Source organism: Aplidium turbinatum, chromosome 10 (assembly GCF_918807975.1).
Source record: "Aplidium turbinatum chromosome 10, kaAplTurb1.1, whole genome shotgun sequence".
NCBI classification, from domain to species: domain Eukaryota; kingdom Metazoa; phylum Chordata; class Ascidiacea; order Aplousobranchia; family Polyclinidae; genus Aplidium; species Aplidium turbinatum.
In genome coordinates, this window is record NC_137481.1 from 19,671,048 (window position 1) to 19,688,298 (window position 17,251).

Here is a 17,251-nt window from a genome sequence, read left to right on the forward strand (position 1 = left end):
ATTTTGCCAAGGGGGGGCGAAATTTTTTTCAGGGGGGGGGGGCGAGGCCCCCCTCGCCCCCGGCTGGCTACGGGCCTGCGTGGGTGCCAGGCCCCCACACATATTTCTGTGTGGGGGCAACTTTTTATGCTGTATGGAATATTGATACATAAAACAATAGATGAACTAGCGATCGGCAGCAGGAAAACACTTTTTGAATGCAAACCGCAACAGCTTCGCGATAAATAATCACTATGGACAGGTTGCGATGCTACAATCCAACACCAGACAACAAAATCTGTCATTTTTACATTGATTTAACGTCTGCAGACGTTGAATCAATGTAAAAATGACTGATTTTGTTGCCTGGGACATAGCAAAAATCTACCATTTTGTGTCGATTCAATGTCATCAGATGTTGAATACACCCAAAAACAACATAATTTGCTACGTAGACGGAGCGTGCGTTTAGCTTTATGCGCTTGCAAACATACTCGATGTCGCTTTCGAGTCGAAACCTCTGCACTCTGCAGTGAAATATCGCGGCAGTGAATCGCTCGCTGTGAAAATGAACTTGAAGTGCTTTGGATCCCAGCGACCTCGGCTCCAGCGGAGCGATCGTTTTCAAAAACTGGCCTGACCTTCACGAAGCTGAGATTTCGACTGACAGGTGACCATGTCGATCAGCTTGTGTTCATAAACACCAACATGGGCCTGGAGCTGTAGACGTTATTTTGTGTTCTTTTTTCGCAAATTTTCATGGCTTTTTTTCGCGTTTTCTAGCGAATTTTCATGTCGTTTCTTTCAATAAAATCTCATTTTGCAGTTTAGTGAAGTGAAAAGTTGTGATATTCGAAATCGAAATTCGAAAATCGAAAACAAATTGAATTTCGAATTTCGAATATTCAAATAATCGAAATTGAACACCCCTATTTGAATCACTGCCGATTTCACACTCCGTAATCTACGTCGACAATGATTTTAAGTGCGTTCATTTTGAAAACTGCCGAGCTGGAGACAACAGCTTGTCCTGTGTTAGTTGAACTTGTCTTTTTGAGGTGAAAATCACTTGTAAACATCTCGACCTATAGCCTACTCGAGTATATAGCCTACTGCATTCAATAAAAGACTGCAAAGACTTTCGATAAAAAACAGAAGAGAAAACACTTCGCCGTTGTTAATGCTTTGAAGGTAAGTAATTAGCAAAACGAGCGAAACGAGGTTAATAACACTGATAGCGGGTTTTTACTCTGCTTGAGATCATGATTTTTTGCGTTTTATTTCGATAACTTCACTGTCTTGATCGTTGTTATTCACTCGCACGAAAAGGAAATGAATCGTCTTGTTTTCCAACTGTTCCGATTATGAGCTAACAATATGAAAATTTTTACGACTAGGCGTTTTGCATGCGTAAAACTAATCGTTTCAAGCAGCTGTTCTAATGAATTCGGTTTGCGACTTAGGTGTCAATATAAACAAGACACTAAGCTTAATCAAAGACTATTTTAATTGAGCAAAAATAGCGATATGGTTATGACGTTATCACCTTTCTCGCCCCCCAAGGTTTTTTGAGAAGTCGGCGCCTATGGTTTTAAGGCCTGCTAACGCAAAACTTTGTGAAGACAACGGAGGAAAATAAAAATATCCATGATTTTATTGAAATTGCCAATCACAATTAGTCATGTGAACAACGTTTAAAAGGCCAAATTAAGAAACGCCAAACAAAAATTTTCAGGCAAAAGAACAACAAAAAAGGCCAAAAAAATTCCAAATTTTGAAAAAATGCCAAACAGGATTTTTTCGTGCCAAACAACATAAAAAAATGCCAACCTGGCAAGCCTGGTACGGTACTGTAACCTACTGTACGTAGATACCTAGCATATGTCATGTACTTACAAAAATTTTTGAGAATAAATAAACTGTGTTGCTGGTGTGTCTGAGCTGGGCACCAAAATAGAAGGTGACATGCCTCTGACAAATCATGATTATCTATACTTTTACTAGGAAATTTTAATTGTTGGTCTTCTGTTGTAAAAACTACGGTATGGTACCGTACTGTATGGTATCGAAACTGTACAGTAAGTGATACGTTAAACAAACTTACCTATTTTTTGAACTTTTATGTTAACATTTAGACTGGGTGGTTGTGGGATTGCTTTACACTGTGCCTGTCTATTCAGAAGTAGTTGCTTCTTTCATAAATTTGAAGCATGAAAAGATTGTTTAAAAAAAAGAAAAAGTCTCCATCTGATTCAGGAAGCTTAGCCAGTGGACGTTCAGCATCTGGGTACAATATTTCACCAAAAAAGGACTTAACAAAGATTCACAAAGCTGCATTTGATAGTGACATTCAAAAGCTAAAAGCTTTATTAAAGAAAGGAGATGTCAATCAGTTAGATAAAGAAAATCGGTAGGTTATATGATTTTATTGGTAATATTGCTTAGGCTATAGTAGCCTATCATAATAATGACTGTATGTATAATATACACTAATCCCTCTCAGTAGCCTACTGTATGTTTTTTATATATATAATATATACTGTTTGGCAGTGACGTTCGGTGGCTTAAACCGTTGGGAAAGCAACTTGGAAATATGCTGCAGCAAGGTAGTAGGCACGAAGGGCGTAACCGTCGGGCGAAGCCCGAAGGCGTGTTGCCGAAGGCAACACTTCCAGCGGGGGGTCTGGGGGGCCTCCCCCAGAAATTTTTGAAAAACACTTCCAATTTGGTGCGCTCTGAGAGCATTTCCAAAACAAATCAAAAATAAAAATCTGTCAAATTGTGCTTCGCCTATGTGGTGATCATACATCCATTTAATGTTTAGAAGTCATGAACAATCTTAATTTTAACGTTGCAGGACCAAAATCCTGTGTTAGACATGGAATAATAGTTGTCTAAATGTTTAATTCGTCATGAATGTTCATTTTCAGATATTCAGTTAGGCCTACACTACAAAAATTAACACTTAGGCCTAAACATTACAACCGCAAGCAATTTGTACAAAAAGCTGGATAAGTTTGCCTCCTGCTTATAGAAGCTTAACCCTTTGACCGCCACCAAAAATTTACCCTACCGTCACGCATGAGTGATCACGAGTTTGTTGGCCCTAAATTTCTCATGTATGAATCTTCCCTCAATAACCTTCACATGAATGTCGAAGAGCAATTCTTTCTCTTTTCAAAAATGTAAAAAGATTATTTTATACAGTTATATTAATTAATTTTTGACCTCGCAAAGTTATCTGCATTTTTTTTCATACTTTTCTCACTTCAACCCCAAATAAAAGCTAAATTTTGAGCTCTTTTGGTGTTGAAATTTAATAAAATGTTTGAAATATTATCGGCAACACTGAAAAAACAGTTTCTAGCGCGACGGTAACGCTCTCTCGTCTGAAGCGAGCGCGGAAAATCCAAGCAAAAATTTTTGTCCAAGTTTGGCAGTAAAAATCTCAAAAAGTCTAAATACAAACTATATTTTTTTAATATATATTTTACTTCTCCATTGCTTCATCTTTGATTTGAAAGGTCAACGAGCATCAACGATGCCACCGTTCGCAAGATATTGTGGTTTTTAGACTTGCACTCAAATATGAGTGCTGGCGGTCAAAGGGTTAACGAACTAAATATTGCATCCGCACCTGAACGTTCATTGGCGAAGTAACGTTATATCAACGCTGTAAAAAGGGCAAAGGCATGACTAGGAAAGCTAGTAGGCTAAAGTACATGGCGAGGAGACATCAAAAAACAGCAATTATGATGCTGTGCGTGTACCGTGACGAGAGATCATTCTGACGAGTTAGTCTAGTCGCTCTAGCAAATGTATGCATTGACGTCACTGGGAAAGCAAGACTAACCTTAAGCAAGTCTAACCTATCTGATTGGCTAAGCAGCTGGTGACGTTTTGCAATACGAGTAAGGATTGGTTAAAACGAAGGCGTTTTTTGAACTTGGGTAAGCAATTTTGATAGTTGCTTACCTGGAGCCTCAGTGGTTGTTTCTGACAGAAGCGTTTACGTTAATTGGCATTTATAGGCAAGACATGCGGTTTGGTGAGGTCTTAGACTACTCACAAGCGTTACGAGTAATTCTAGCCACGAAAACAGTAATTTTCAAGTTAAAATAGACGTGATAAAAATAATAAGAAGTTAAACCTAGAATTCAGTCATTATATTTTGCATAGTTTTTGCTAAGGTAAGCACTGCTTTCCTTGCTTTCCCTCACCGATCGTCACTGCTGTTTGGTCACTGTTAATGCCAACAAAGATAAAATTGACGATATTACTTAAATACTGAATGCAAATATAAACTTGAATTTCTTTGTTCCACTTGTTTAGATTTAGGCAGAGGCTATATTTATCATATATTGTAGATATAGCCTCTGAGGCTATATTCCCCTGTTTACTCAAGCAAGACGATGACCTCAATTATGCACACAGGCGTGTTGTTACATAGCGCCAAGTGCAACATATAAAGTCATGCATGCTTCAATAAATGTATGAAGGTGGCAGCATTAAGAAAATGGAAAAACTATAACCCTTAAATAATACATGTGATAAAACTATTTTCTTGAAATAAGTCTTGTTAATTCTTGCAGCCATCAAACCTACTCATTGACAGTAAAAATAGAGTGCATAAAATGAGTCATTTTCATAAACTTAGCTAGCAAATAACATGCGATTTGACTCAGTGACTGGAGCAAACAGTTGTGTAGTAAAGATCATGTGCAAGTTTGTTCGACAAATGTGTTAAACCCCTTTTGGCGAATGAAAATTTACCAAGAGAAATTCTCCAACTCTAGCTAATTTTTTTTATTTTTTGCTAACAGCGCTCAAAATACAAGTGAAAATATATTTTTGTCAGTCATCGTTGCTCACCTCTGTGCAACTGGTAAAGGTTCAACAAGAAATAGCATATGTGAACATTTGTATGAGTTGTCCATGCTCAACTAAACTATGCTTACTTACAACTTCACTTTGATTTACAGCACTGCCTTGCATCTTGCTTGTGCACAAGGAAATGCTGAAGCTGTTCGTGTTATTGTCAATCATCCTCACTGTAACTTGAACCTTTGTGACAATGATCGCAGGTCGGCTTTGATGAAATGTGTCCAGTGCCAATTTCAGGAATGTTTGGAAGTTTTGATTCAAAAAAGTGGGTTCTTATTGCTTCAATGCCATGCATGTTGGTTGTAAACTTGTAAGCACAATATATTGGCAATAAAGTTTCTTGTAAGATATTGCTTATAAAAGTTGTCATCTTTGTATGAAGCAGAAAGTTGGTTATCAGAATTTGCTAATTGTACAGCAGTCAATTTCCCAAGCTTTTTTATGTAATGAAACAAATTGTAATGATAAATTACTATTATACCGGTATTACATTTAGTAAACATCGAGGTACTTTTTCATCATTCTGATGCTGCAATTATCTAAAAATGAGTGTGCACTTAATCCACTGTAAGTGCATGATATGAAACTTCTCTATTCGTTGTTTGTGTGTCAAACAGATGGATTAAGACTTTTAAAGAGAAAATCATACTGATATCAATACAGATTATAAGAATAATAAGGGAATAACTGTAGAAAAAAAATGTTGATCATGTGCTGTGCTGCAATCAAATTAAATACAGCTGTCTCGTGGTATTTTACTCTATCAAGAACATGCTACCTATAGAACATCAATTCAAGAACATCCTATTGTACAAAACATGCACATGTCTTTGTGGTCTCTATGCAATTTTTCCAGAATGCATTTAACTGAATTTGTTTGTACAAACAGATTAAAACTGTATTGTGCCATTTTTTGTGTGTTTTATTTATTGCTACACTGTCATCACATACCTTTACCATGTACTCTATCTTTGAACCGTTTTTTTTTTTTTTCACTCTCCAATTGGTGTACGACTGTACGTCATTTGTAGGTTTTCCATACACCAGTTGTTTTGGAATGTGATGCTTTGACATTCGGTGGACGTGACCTGCCCATCTAAATTTAAAAACATGACTTGTGGTGTTTGATTTTGTTTTAAGTGAAGGAAGGTGTAGTGAAACCATCTACAATTCCTCTATTAAGAAGTTTATTACGCTAAAATGCAACTAGGTTGTTCTGACGACATAAACTGCAAACTGAATTGAGACTGAAAATAAACACCAGTAAAAACGACAAAGGAACTTAAGGCAACGTAACAAAGCAATCAGCAACAAAGCAATCAGTAACGACGTAAATTACAATGCAACTTAAAGCAATAACATGTCAGAGGGCTGTGCAATGCGCATGCTTCCAACCTCATGCTTTCTCCCAGGCTTCGGAATCCAATGTCAAGACATGGTTACTGATCAAGATGATTGGGTGAAGCATGAGATGTAGGAGGATGACCATAATGTCTTTCATGTCATGTTCTTAGGCACATCCTGTAACTATGATATTGGGTGGTGCTTTCATGTCTGTTGAACTATATACATTCAATGAGTTTCCTCATACAGTCTGCCACATACCCAAATTTTGAATAAGTGACAGTTGCTGCTACTACAGGACAGACCAGAACAGACCTGGGAGTAATGCAAAACTGAAACGTAACTCCAAATTCCCCATGACTACAATCCCCAGATTCCCCACACTGCAGCCTTTCCCAGGTTGCAGTTTTAACGTCATGCTCACGACCCGTGCCAATCTATATATATATAAAGTGTATTTGTGTATTATGAACATAGAACATTCATGGTTTTGAATAAGTAAATCAAGTGTCTTCATAAAATGCTGGTCTATAGTAGCCTATAGGAAAATCTTTCCCCTTTTTTATCAATGTTGGTAACCTGTCCACTGTCCAGTGTTTGCTGCCTCAGGTTCTTATTAGTGGAATTATCAGGTTCTCAGACTTATTGGAAGACAACTTGTATAGCCTAATTGATCTTCAATAACGTTTTACATAGTAATTTTTTACAGTCACTTAGCCTCATTAAATGCCTAGTCAGTAAAACAGTCCTTTTTTCACATTGATTTAAAGTCTTTAATTTCGTTCATTCTTGCATTTATGTCATCATATTTAAATTAATTCTTCAAACCTGAAGAAAACTAAGTACTGTACTTTGCTTTGATCTTGCTTGGTTTACTTTTTGCCTAAAATAAGCCACAAGTCAGTAAGATTTTACCTGTTTTTGTTGCAGGAGCTGACGTCAACCTATCAGACGTCAATGGAAATACTGCGTTACACTTGTCATCTGCTATACCTAGTTTAGATGCTTGTTGTTTGCTACTGGACAGCAGCGCCAATGTTCACGAAAAAAATAAGGTATGTTTTTTGTTCAGCAACTTTGAAACAATATAAACAGGCAACTTTTGCTGACTGTGTAATGGGCATTGTTCGTAATATTTACCATCTGATCCTTATTCCTCCAATTTTATTCCAAGGTTTAACAAAGGTATTATTTTATTAGTATAGATTAATTTCAAATAAAATCCATTATTTTTATTATCCTGTCTGCCTTTCTGGGTGAAGAAGGGAGAGGTTGTTACTGGTATCCGTACTCAGCTCACCCCAATCAAGAGAGTGTCAAACATCACCATCAAGGAGGAGTTAAGCCTAGCCCCACAAGATGTCACGTTAATAAACGTTCAATAAATATTTTTGATCTTCCCAGGAAGGTTCCACTCCACTGCACATCGCAGCGATGACCGAAGGGTCGCAAAGTGTCATTACCAACCTGCTGGATGATGGTGCTCAGGTTAATGCGATTGACAATAATGGAAAGTAAGGCTTTATTTGAGCTTGTTTGCTTCTTGTGGCTTACATTCGAACCGTTTTGTAATTTAAAAAAAAAATTGGAACATGAAATACACACCAGTGGTTACCAGGGTTGTTAAAAATAGGTTTCTTAGTAAAATCCTACGGTATTGGCCCGTTTAAAGTCGAGTGTTTTACTTTAATTACAAACTGCTTTACATAGTCAATGATTTTATGCTTAAGTAGGCTACCTCACAAAGCTTACACTGCTGTGTAAGTAGGTGCAGTTAAGAGGGTATATGCTAAGTTTAACCCTACTTTGCATCAGGCAATTTCAATTGTTATTTAATGCAGGAAAAACAAATCTAACAAAAAAAGTCTTTCAAAAATGCATATCTTTGTTTTCATGTGTGGTGGTTTTTTCTGAATGTTCATTACTTCCTGTTCAATGACTGGTGTAGAATGTAGATCTATGTAAAATGACATTAAGTTGAGGAAAACTAGTCCATTGAGGATTATTACCGTTTACTCCAGCCTACTTATAATTTAACAGAAAACATGTTTACATTGTAGTAGGTAGTACAGTATACAATTAGGTCATGCTTGGGCAATCAATTTTGTGCGTTTGTTGTGAGCAAACTGGATTTAGCGAACACTGATTGATGTAAAACCAACGCGATTATATTGGTTCAAAATTTTGAAATTTATTCACTTCTAACAAAAACAAGCTTTTTTAATAAAAATCCCAGCCCCCAACAAACCTTGGTGAAGTGACGATCAATTTTCTCAGTAAATGACCCAACTGTCATGTCGTAAGGTTTTGTTTCAATTTTCAAAAGAAAGTTATTTGTGTGTAACTCAAAAGACACAGCTTTTTTGTGGATCTGTTCAAGTAGATGCTCAAAAGACGTTTTGTACTCAAATCCTCGAAAGGAAAGCCTCGTATTTTGTATTTTTATTACGTAATAGATAATGATTTGATTCATATTATCAGTGTCCTGTGTGCATGAATTGACCTTAACGATGTCTATATACAGTATTTCTGTATCGTTCCTGTTTGGTTGCATTTTGCTCCAACTCCTCAAGTACCCTCAATGAGCACTTATAGCAGAAAGTCACGCCGATTTTGAAAAATTGACAACAAAGATTCCAGACATTCCTTTTGTCGCTTGTGTCAGCGTTGTCTATTGTCTGCTTCACTGTGACTTTCTCTGTGTGAAATTTGTACTTAGTTGTTATTATCTGAACCGGTTTTGAAGTTGTTACTTTGTTAGTCTATTTCTATACTGGTATCTATGTCAATGGTTGAACAGCTGTAGCACGTGACTTTTACTATGTTTAATTTGTAAATAACTGGAGTTGATACTGACTTTACGATCAACGGATAAAAGATTATTGCTGTGATTTAACTTGTAAATGTTTCACGGCAAATTTAAATGTTACCGACTGTTTCCTGCACGTGTAGATTGTGAAAGCGTTGTAAGATTTCTTGAAGGTTAAAGGCTTCTTAATAATTTAGCAGTATTTCCAAACGTGTTATTATATATAGCTTTGGTAGAGAGGTACTTTTTAAAAACCATAGACAGACAATCGATAACAACTTAATAACATTGAATTGCATAATTCAAAATTAATACAGAAATGAAATAGATACATAATTTCAAACGTTTTCGGCAAAACTTTCTGCCCTCTTCAGGAAAATATCAACAATTATTCGTGAAATGTTAATAATAAATGACTGAAATTCAATAAAACTGCACTGACCTGCGTACAAGCAACAACTGACGAACAAACACAAAAGGTGGTAGCAATCTGTCATAATTATGCGGGAGTGTGGTCATGAGACAAGATAGTGAGCGGACAACATAACATAAAATAAACGTAAGCTAATACAAATTCAACAAAAAAGATGCCCCTCCAGCGAATAATTGTTTGTTGAGCCTGGGGTTGTGCTGCTTAATTTGGAGTGCCTCATGAATTTTAGTATTAATTTAAAATTATGCAATTCAATGTTATTAAGTTGTTATCGATTGTCTGTCTATGTTATTATATATGTTATTATAAACGTATCGATTTTAATTCCTTTTGATTTAATTAACAATGTGATGATGACTTTTCACCACCAGGACACCATTGATGTTGGCAGCCAGCCGGGGATACCTGGACACAGTGAAGCTCTTGCTGGATCGCAAAGCGGATGCGAGCCTCAAGGACACAAGAGGATGGTCAGCTGATGATTACGCCAGCATGAGCGGTCACCATCCGTAAGTCTTTGCGTGCTGACTCTCCCTTGTTTAGGGTATTATATACTATTATACTCACATATAGAAATAATGCCATGGAGTTGAAATGTAGCTTTTATGCGCAATCTTTGATCAGTTATCACTATCAACCAAAAACTGGATAAGCAGCATCTTTGGAATTCTCTTATGAAGATTTGTTTTCACTCAGTTTGTTATCGTAAGTGAGAAGGGGCTTTGGAGATACACACTTGCTGTTAACACACAAATGTTGCTATTTCAGGATTTCGATGATAATCTTTGAATACTCTCAAAAGCAAGAGAAGCCGAAAGGAATCAAGAGTTCTGGGTCTGCTGGGGATCATATTTACTCTTCTGTGTCTTCATCTAGAGGAAATCTGCGCGAAAATGCTTCGGGAAGTTTCTTATCGGAAAATGCCGGCAAAGAAGACTCGGGTCAATTTTTAATGCTTATAAAAAAAGTTGTTTTTATAAGAATACACTTGAAATATTATATTGCAAGAGCTGTAGTAGATCGCTTCAACTGCAAGCTTACTTGTGTACAAGTGTTGTTTTTAGCCTTGTATCAATACTTGGTCAGAAAGTAAAAAAGTTACTTTGCATTGTGGTCAAGATTAATTTTTTTGAAACACAACAATTGCCAGACTCTTTGAAATGATTGGTATGGTCACGTTGAACACCTACTGCCGTTTGCTTAAACGACGTAATGTAGCCTCACAGCAATTTAACTATATTTCAATGAAACAGATTTGTCTGATGATTTGAGCGACTTGTCTGACGACACACACACCAAGTCTGATGATGGAGATTTCATTGCACAGGTGACTTACTATTACTTGATTGATTGACATTGCTCAATAGTTTTTTGAAGCATTACTTGTTTTTCTAATGTCTGCTGTATTCTGATGTACAGTTGTACACTTGGCGCTTTCATTCAATGTTTTGATGTATATTAGGGTGGGTCGAAATTTGGACTTTTTCTCCGATTTCATTGCTACAAACTTTCTTTCTTGCAAATAGTCATAAAACGACATCCCTGAAAGTTTGAGCTTGATCGGACATCGTCTTCATTTCTAAAAATCGCGATTTATAAAGGCACCTGAAGCAATTTTTTCGAGACTTAAAAATGCATTGTTTTTAATAAGAAGTTGTTTTCACGAGATTTGAAAACGTCATAACTTACTTAATTCTTATTGTAAAAAGATGATTTATGCATCAGCAGATTCAATATAAGTAGGAGAATCCAATTCATTGTGCACTGACTCCAAAAAATGATGACGTCATCAATGACGTCATTAAACAGTAATTTGCAAATAGCGATAAAACTGATAATCCTACATGCTTCATCTCTAAGTTATTTGATAATGAATTGATGTACTTTCCAAACATAAACATCATGCTGGTACTTGATGACGTAATTGATGACGTCACCTACATTATTAAGATGAAACTGTTAAGATAGCATCAAGAACAGGTGGCAAGATTTTTGTTCGTGAAGAACACTACAGTGTTGTTCAGAAACCTGGAAATCTATTTCAGGTGGGTCGCGAAGCATTTTTAAATGTTACTGAATGTTAAAATTTTCTAAAAAAAATCATCATTACTATGGATCTCACAAGCCGCAGTTTGGTCTTGAACAGTACTGCGCCTTCGCCAATCGCCATCGCTACTCTTATCCTCACTTCATTTGTTGACTTTCCATTTTCATGAGTTGTACATTCTGTTTTCTATTAGATCGGGAAATTATTGCATTATCATTACGTAACTATTATGCAACAATGTAACAATTAGATGTGTTGTGTTGCATTAATTATTTCAGTACGTACGCCAGTAGTAAAGATGCCATAATAAAGATGTCATATCTCATTGTGGGTCGCACAATAAAACTTGCATTAAAAGTGGGTCGCACAATAAAACTTGCATTAAAAGTGGGTCGCGAACTGAAAAAGGTTGGGAAGCACTGATTTAAAGGGCCAATAGGGAAGCTTCTAAGTAGAGTTGAATTTGAAGAAGTCAACCCTTTACTTGTGCCTGTGAAGATGGGGCCAGGAAATCGTTTGCTACTGGAGCACATAGTAAAAGATCTATCGACTGATCAAAGGTATCTGTACGAGATTACCAATGCCATTAGGAATGGCTATGTTTTATCTAAACTGATTTACGCAAAGATTGGTCCGTTAAATCATTCGTGGTGGTTAACTTTCGTTTCACGTTGCTACAAACTATACATCAGTTATCACAAATTGCCAAGTGACATTGCAGAAAACTTGAAAATAATTGTTGCGCATATAGTCATTCAATATGCCTCATGTTGGTTCAATATAAAATATGAACTATTGTACAAAGACGGACCAAAGCATATCCTTAAATCATTGCAGTGCTGTTCACTTTTGCCTGATAAAACTCGAAACATTGCGTTGAAATATGTTAAAAAGAATGCCTATTTTGCACACCTGGAAAGGCAGTGTGGAACAAATCTTTGAAGAGCAATATTGTTATTTAAAATCAAGCGAATCATAACTAATTGATAACGATCCATTATCTATCACAAACACGCAATATTTTCCAGAAGCCATCATACTGAAATGTAATTTAATAATGTAGATGACGTCATCAATTACGTCATCAATCACCAGCATGATGTTTATGTTTGGAAAGTACATCAATTCATTATCAAATAACTTAGAGATGAAGCATGTAGGATTATCAGTTTTATCGCTATTTGCAAATTACTGTTTAATGACGTCATTGATGACGTCGTCATTTTTCGGAGTCAGTACACAATGAATTGGATTCTCCTAATTGTATTGAATCTGTCCATGCATAAATCGTCTTTTTACAATAAGAATTAAATAAGTTATGACGTTTTCAAATCTCGTAAAAACAACTTCCTATTAAAAACAATGCATTTTCAAGCCTCGAAAAAATCGCTCCAGGTACCTTTATAAATCGCGATTTTAGAAATGAAGACGATGTCCGATCAAGCTCAAACTTTCAGGAATGTCGTTTTATGGCTATTCGCAATAAAGAAAGTTTGTAGCAATGAAATCGGAGAAAAAGTCCAACTTTCGACCCACTCTAATGTATATACACCATGAAATATTGTTTCATCTAAGGTTGTTGCATCTTCTTCGTTTGAACCTACTTCGCCACTGCCAACATTCGGATAAGGCGGTTGTTGCAGCGAGACATCCAGTTATTTACATTCTGAATTGTCGCATTATCCATTTTTATCACACCTCGTATAAGAATTCTTTATTCCCAAAACATCGCCGATCCTTTGTTGGGAATGCTATTTGTCATATTCTCGTAAAGTTTTCCAAAGACGTGGCAAATTGGTCATGCGGCTAACTGCATATGTCTGTTTCTGTACACTCAACAACGAGCTGTGTTTAGGATTTTGTAACCATTGCTTTTTTCACTTTGAAACGTCTATTTGCGTAACATGGAAACAGAACAAATTACGACTGTCAGCAACATCATTTATTTCTCAATCAACGATACTCGTCAAAGTTCGAAACAAACTATGTTATCACTAGCTTTTTACTCGCATTTCTAATGTTCAAAGAAACGGATTTGAAAATGATCGAAAAGAGTTTTGTGTCCAATCACTTCCAGCTCGCCTGACCGAGCTCCTTTTTCGGTTGTGAGAAGTTGATTTTGTTTTGTAGAAGCCAGCATCCTCCAAGCAATCATCCAGTGTTAACGTGGCCGCCTTCTTGAAGCAACGCCAATTGAATAAGAATAAAAACTCTGAAACTCCGGATGCCGAAAAGAAGAATGACGTCACAACATCAACTTCTCCACCTCTCGTCAAAGATCAACCAGATGTTGCATCTTCAGAAGAGCACGCGAAAAAAGACGATGACGACAGTTCATCTGAGGATGAACTGTCATCTCAGGATGAAGGAAATATTCGTGATCGCGGATACAATAGCAACTCAAGAAAAGGAGGAGTGGTTTCACCTGCTAAACCTCCTCTTCCCAACGTTCGTTCTTCCGGGAGCATGAACTCTAGTCCTGTTGTAAAACGATCGGAAGTCCCCAAACTAGATGATGATGATTCACCATGGGACAGCGATGAAGATGATTCTTCTCAATCTGTTGAGAAATCTCCACCTGTACTTGGAGACGCAGGAGTATTTAACAAACCCAGCAAAGGTGCAGCAATAGGGCGTTTTGATGAAGTGTAACATGATGTTCAAATTATTTTTTTGCTTCACTTTCTTTGTGTCCGCAAAGGGTAGATTCAGTGATTAAGTCGATTAAATAAAGTCTATAAGCTCAACACTGTGTCACAACTAATGCACTTGCTATGGCAAGTAACAGGTGTTGATACATTTTCGACGTACTTTATCATTGCATCAAAAATGTGTTCCATTTATACAGAAAATAAGCTTTCTTTATAGCTCGAAGATCCTCGTCCGGTCAACGCATACCGTCTAGCGTTTTGATAGATTTCACGTGTACTGAGTGAGCTTGTCATGTAAACCCCATCTTCTTCCTCCAGAGATGATGGCACAGCTTGGACTAACTGAAGAGGATGTCAACGACATCTATACCAAGTCCAGTGATGAGAGCATTGAATTTTCTTCTCATACTCCAGAGAGTAGAGAAGATGTGATTAAGAAGGAACCGGTGAATATCTTCCCAGAAGCAAATCAACCGTTTTTTTACATTAATTCAACATCTGCAAATGTGGAATCAATGTAAAAAACGATTAATTTGCTGTCTGGGTTTATCTCTTAAAAAATGATTTTCTTATTCATAGAGATAGAAAAGCCTTTGTGGTATAACTGATGTTGGTGTGAAATCATACTTTTTTGAGAGTATATTCTTCATCCTAATTTACGAATCTTGTTAACTTCATTGCGGAGAGAAAGCGTTGTTGCTGTCATAATATAAGTTTGAAAGAGCGTGGTCTCTGACATTGTGTTGACTGAGATTTTGAAGAGAAAAGTGTTATTATCTATAGTTAAATGACCTCATACGGAAAATCACTCTTTTTTAATTGAATCAATGTCAAAAAATGGACTGATTTGCTACGTGGGTGGGTCCTTTGTCTTAATTTTTTAAACATCCCCAGATCGATCTTACTGTATATTCGACCGAGAAGAAGCAAGCGAAAAGATTAGATGATGTGGATAAGGCGGATGTTGTGTCGGCAACGTCCTCATCTTGGGATGAGGAAGAAGATAAACCAGAAGATACACCAAAATTGTTTGCACCTAAACGAAATGGTGAGTTGAAATTTATTCAGTTAAGAGAATACATGAGAATGATGGCATGATACTTAACTTATTCAAGCAGCTCGTTTTTCGTTCTTCATATCTTCAACTATTTCTCAATCAAAGTTTTAGCTTTGGTCATTTATTGTGAACACCCTGCATTTCTCATGCTAGATCGGTTTTTCTGGTTGTACTGTTAACAGCCATTTGCACTTGTTGAAGTAGGGATCCAGCTGGCAAATACCGTTCATTTTACATTGACTCAACGCTTGTAGACGTTGTGCAGTTTTTAGTTTAACATTAATTCCACATTGTAAATGTTAAGTAAATAATATCATCATCATTAACCGATCTTGCCACCGCTGACAGATGGCTAACCAATAAATATAGCCCTTAAACAAGTTACTGCTAGTTCTTGAAATTGATAATGTAAAGTTGTAAGCTTGAAACAGGTAATTTAGCGAATTCCTTTCTCAAAATTATTTTCGGTTTTGCCTGGTGTTACGCACCTATTGGTGTTTCGTTCTATGTTACACACAGTTCTATGTGACGCATTTGGCGACAAGGTTGCTGTCTTTTCAGCAGTGGCCTAACAAGAAGTTTGTGTTGAGGGAGAGGCCAGTATGGCTCAAAATGTCTTACTATCCTTGTCTTTGATGCATAAACTATTTATATACATATACATACAGAGTCACAGACGTGTATCCCACTACCCAAACACGTATTCATCAACATGTGTGTTTTAAACCCTTTAAAGTTTCTAGGCATGCCCCTACTCGTTTGTTGTAGCTAGTACTTTTTCGTCCAGACGCGTTAATGACGGAAGATAAAAGAAAAAAAGAACATATAGGAATCGCGTTGTTGTTCGAGAGTGCCACTAGCCACGGAGTATCTGTTTACATGAAAAGGATCTTGTTTTGCAGTCACTGGTGACTACCTATCTGGATCAGCTATGTTTAAGTTTGACGATGAGATCAGTGAAGAAGATCCGATCCCTGCTCCTGTACCATCCGCAAGAGGTCTCAAAGCTGCTGGAGTCCTCATAGATTCGGAGCAGGAAGAGTCGTCCGGATGGGATTCTGATCAGGTCAGCTTTTCTTTCATCCACTTAAAAACCTTTCGTTTCTCAATTTTCAGTGTTTTTTGTCTTGTAAAATAGTTTTGTTGTGCTGTGCGTTGATTATAACATAACTAAAAAATTACTTGTACTGAAAGTTTTGTGTTCTTCGCTTTCTTTGTTTACAATCATTGCAAGCATGATGAGGTGGAATCAGTGGTGCAGTGAAACGTCCAATTTGTTGAAATCCCATGAAACTATATCCTTGTTAGCAAATCAGTCCTTTTTACATTGATAAAACGTTTACAGACGTGTTTTGCTAACTGGTTTTATAATAAGTCTGGTGGGATGTGTTTGCGCACATGTTAGTTCTGGTGGCTTGTGCATTTTTTCTATTCTTTGCCATTTTATTACAATTCGCTTGTAAATTCCCAGAAAAGCGGCTGAAGCGTCTTGTCAGTCGAAATATAAAAAGTAGAGCTCAAAATGTTAACTAAACTAAAGTTGCAAAGCTCATGGTTAGGCCATACTGCTTTTGTATTTCCTGCTATAAGATTTTGAATTCTATTGTTTTTTATTCCTTTATATTTCAAGTATGAATGCCTTCAATCAACTGAGCGATCTTTCTCTTCTTTTTTATGATGAAAGTAGCTTTTGGTCACCAAAATCTGCTTTCACTAAAAATTGTTATAGCATTGCTGGTCAAAAATCAAGTCACAAATGTATTGAAAACGTGTCTTTAGAAAGCAACTTTTCTCTATCAGGGCAAAGCTGGTCCCAGCGCTGTGGAAACTAACCGAGCAGTTGTGAAGGTATTTTATCTGACTCTTCAACCGACTAACTAAACTTTTTTTCTGTGTGTTTCAAAACTAATGCCTTTCATTTTCTAGTCCATGCTGGAAGCTATTAACAAGGTGCTAAACTATTAAAACGACAAAGCTAACTCACTAACAAAGCAACATTTTTATACTGTAATTGATTACTCCGCCTTTGGCATACTTTGTTGACAAA

The 17,251-nt window shown here is 36.7% G+C and overlaps 1 protein-coding gene across 5 annotated transcripts in view; it reads left to right on the forward strand.

Annotated features, from left to right (window-relative positions):
- Positions 1-2,137: 2,137 nt before the first annotated feature.
- The window catches only part of LOC145777951 (uncharacterized), a 41,244-nt gene continuing 26,130 nt past the window's right edge, over positions 2,138-17,251 (forward strand). For 3 of the 5 annotated variants that reach the window (XM_082589318.1, XM_082589321.1, XM_082589323.1), the window contains exons 1-12: positions 2,138-2,389; positions 4,962-5,128; positions 7,138-7,262; positions 7,612-7,721; positions 9,821-9,958; positions 10,218-10,390; positions 10,703-10,776; positions 13,627-14,116; positions 14,466-14,593; positions 15,042-15,195; positions 16,107-16,270; positions 16,984-17,052. In XM_082589318.1, the coding sequence (XP_082445444.1) occupies positions 2,190-2,389; positions 4,962-5,128; positions 7,138-7,262; positions 7,612-7,721; positions 9,821-9,958; positions 10,218-10,390; positions 10,703-10,776; positions 13,627-14,116; positions 14,466-14,593; positions 15,042-15,195; positions 16,107-16,270; positions 16,984-17,052 (1,992 nt within the window). In that variant the 5' untranslated portion in view covers positions 2,138-2,189. The remainder of the gene's footprint in view (positions 2,390-4,961; positions 5,129-7,137; positions 7,263-7,611; positions 7,722-9,820; positions 9,959-10,217; positions 10,391-10,702; positions 10,777-13,626; positions 14,117-14,465; positions 14,594-15,041; positions 15,196-16,106; positions 16,271-16,983; positions 17,053-17,251) is intronic. The other 2 variants (XM_082589320.1, XM_082589319.1) reach the window with 2 other exon arrangements.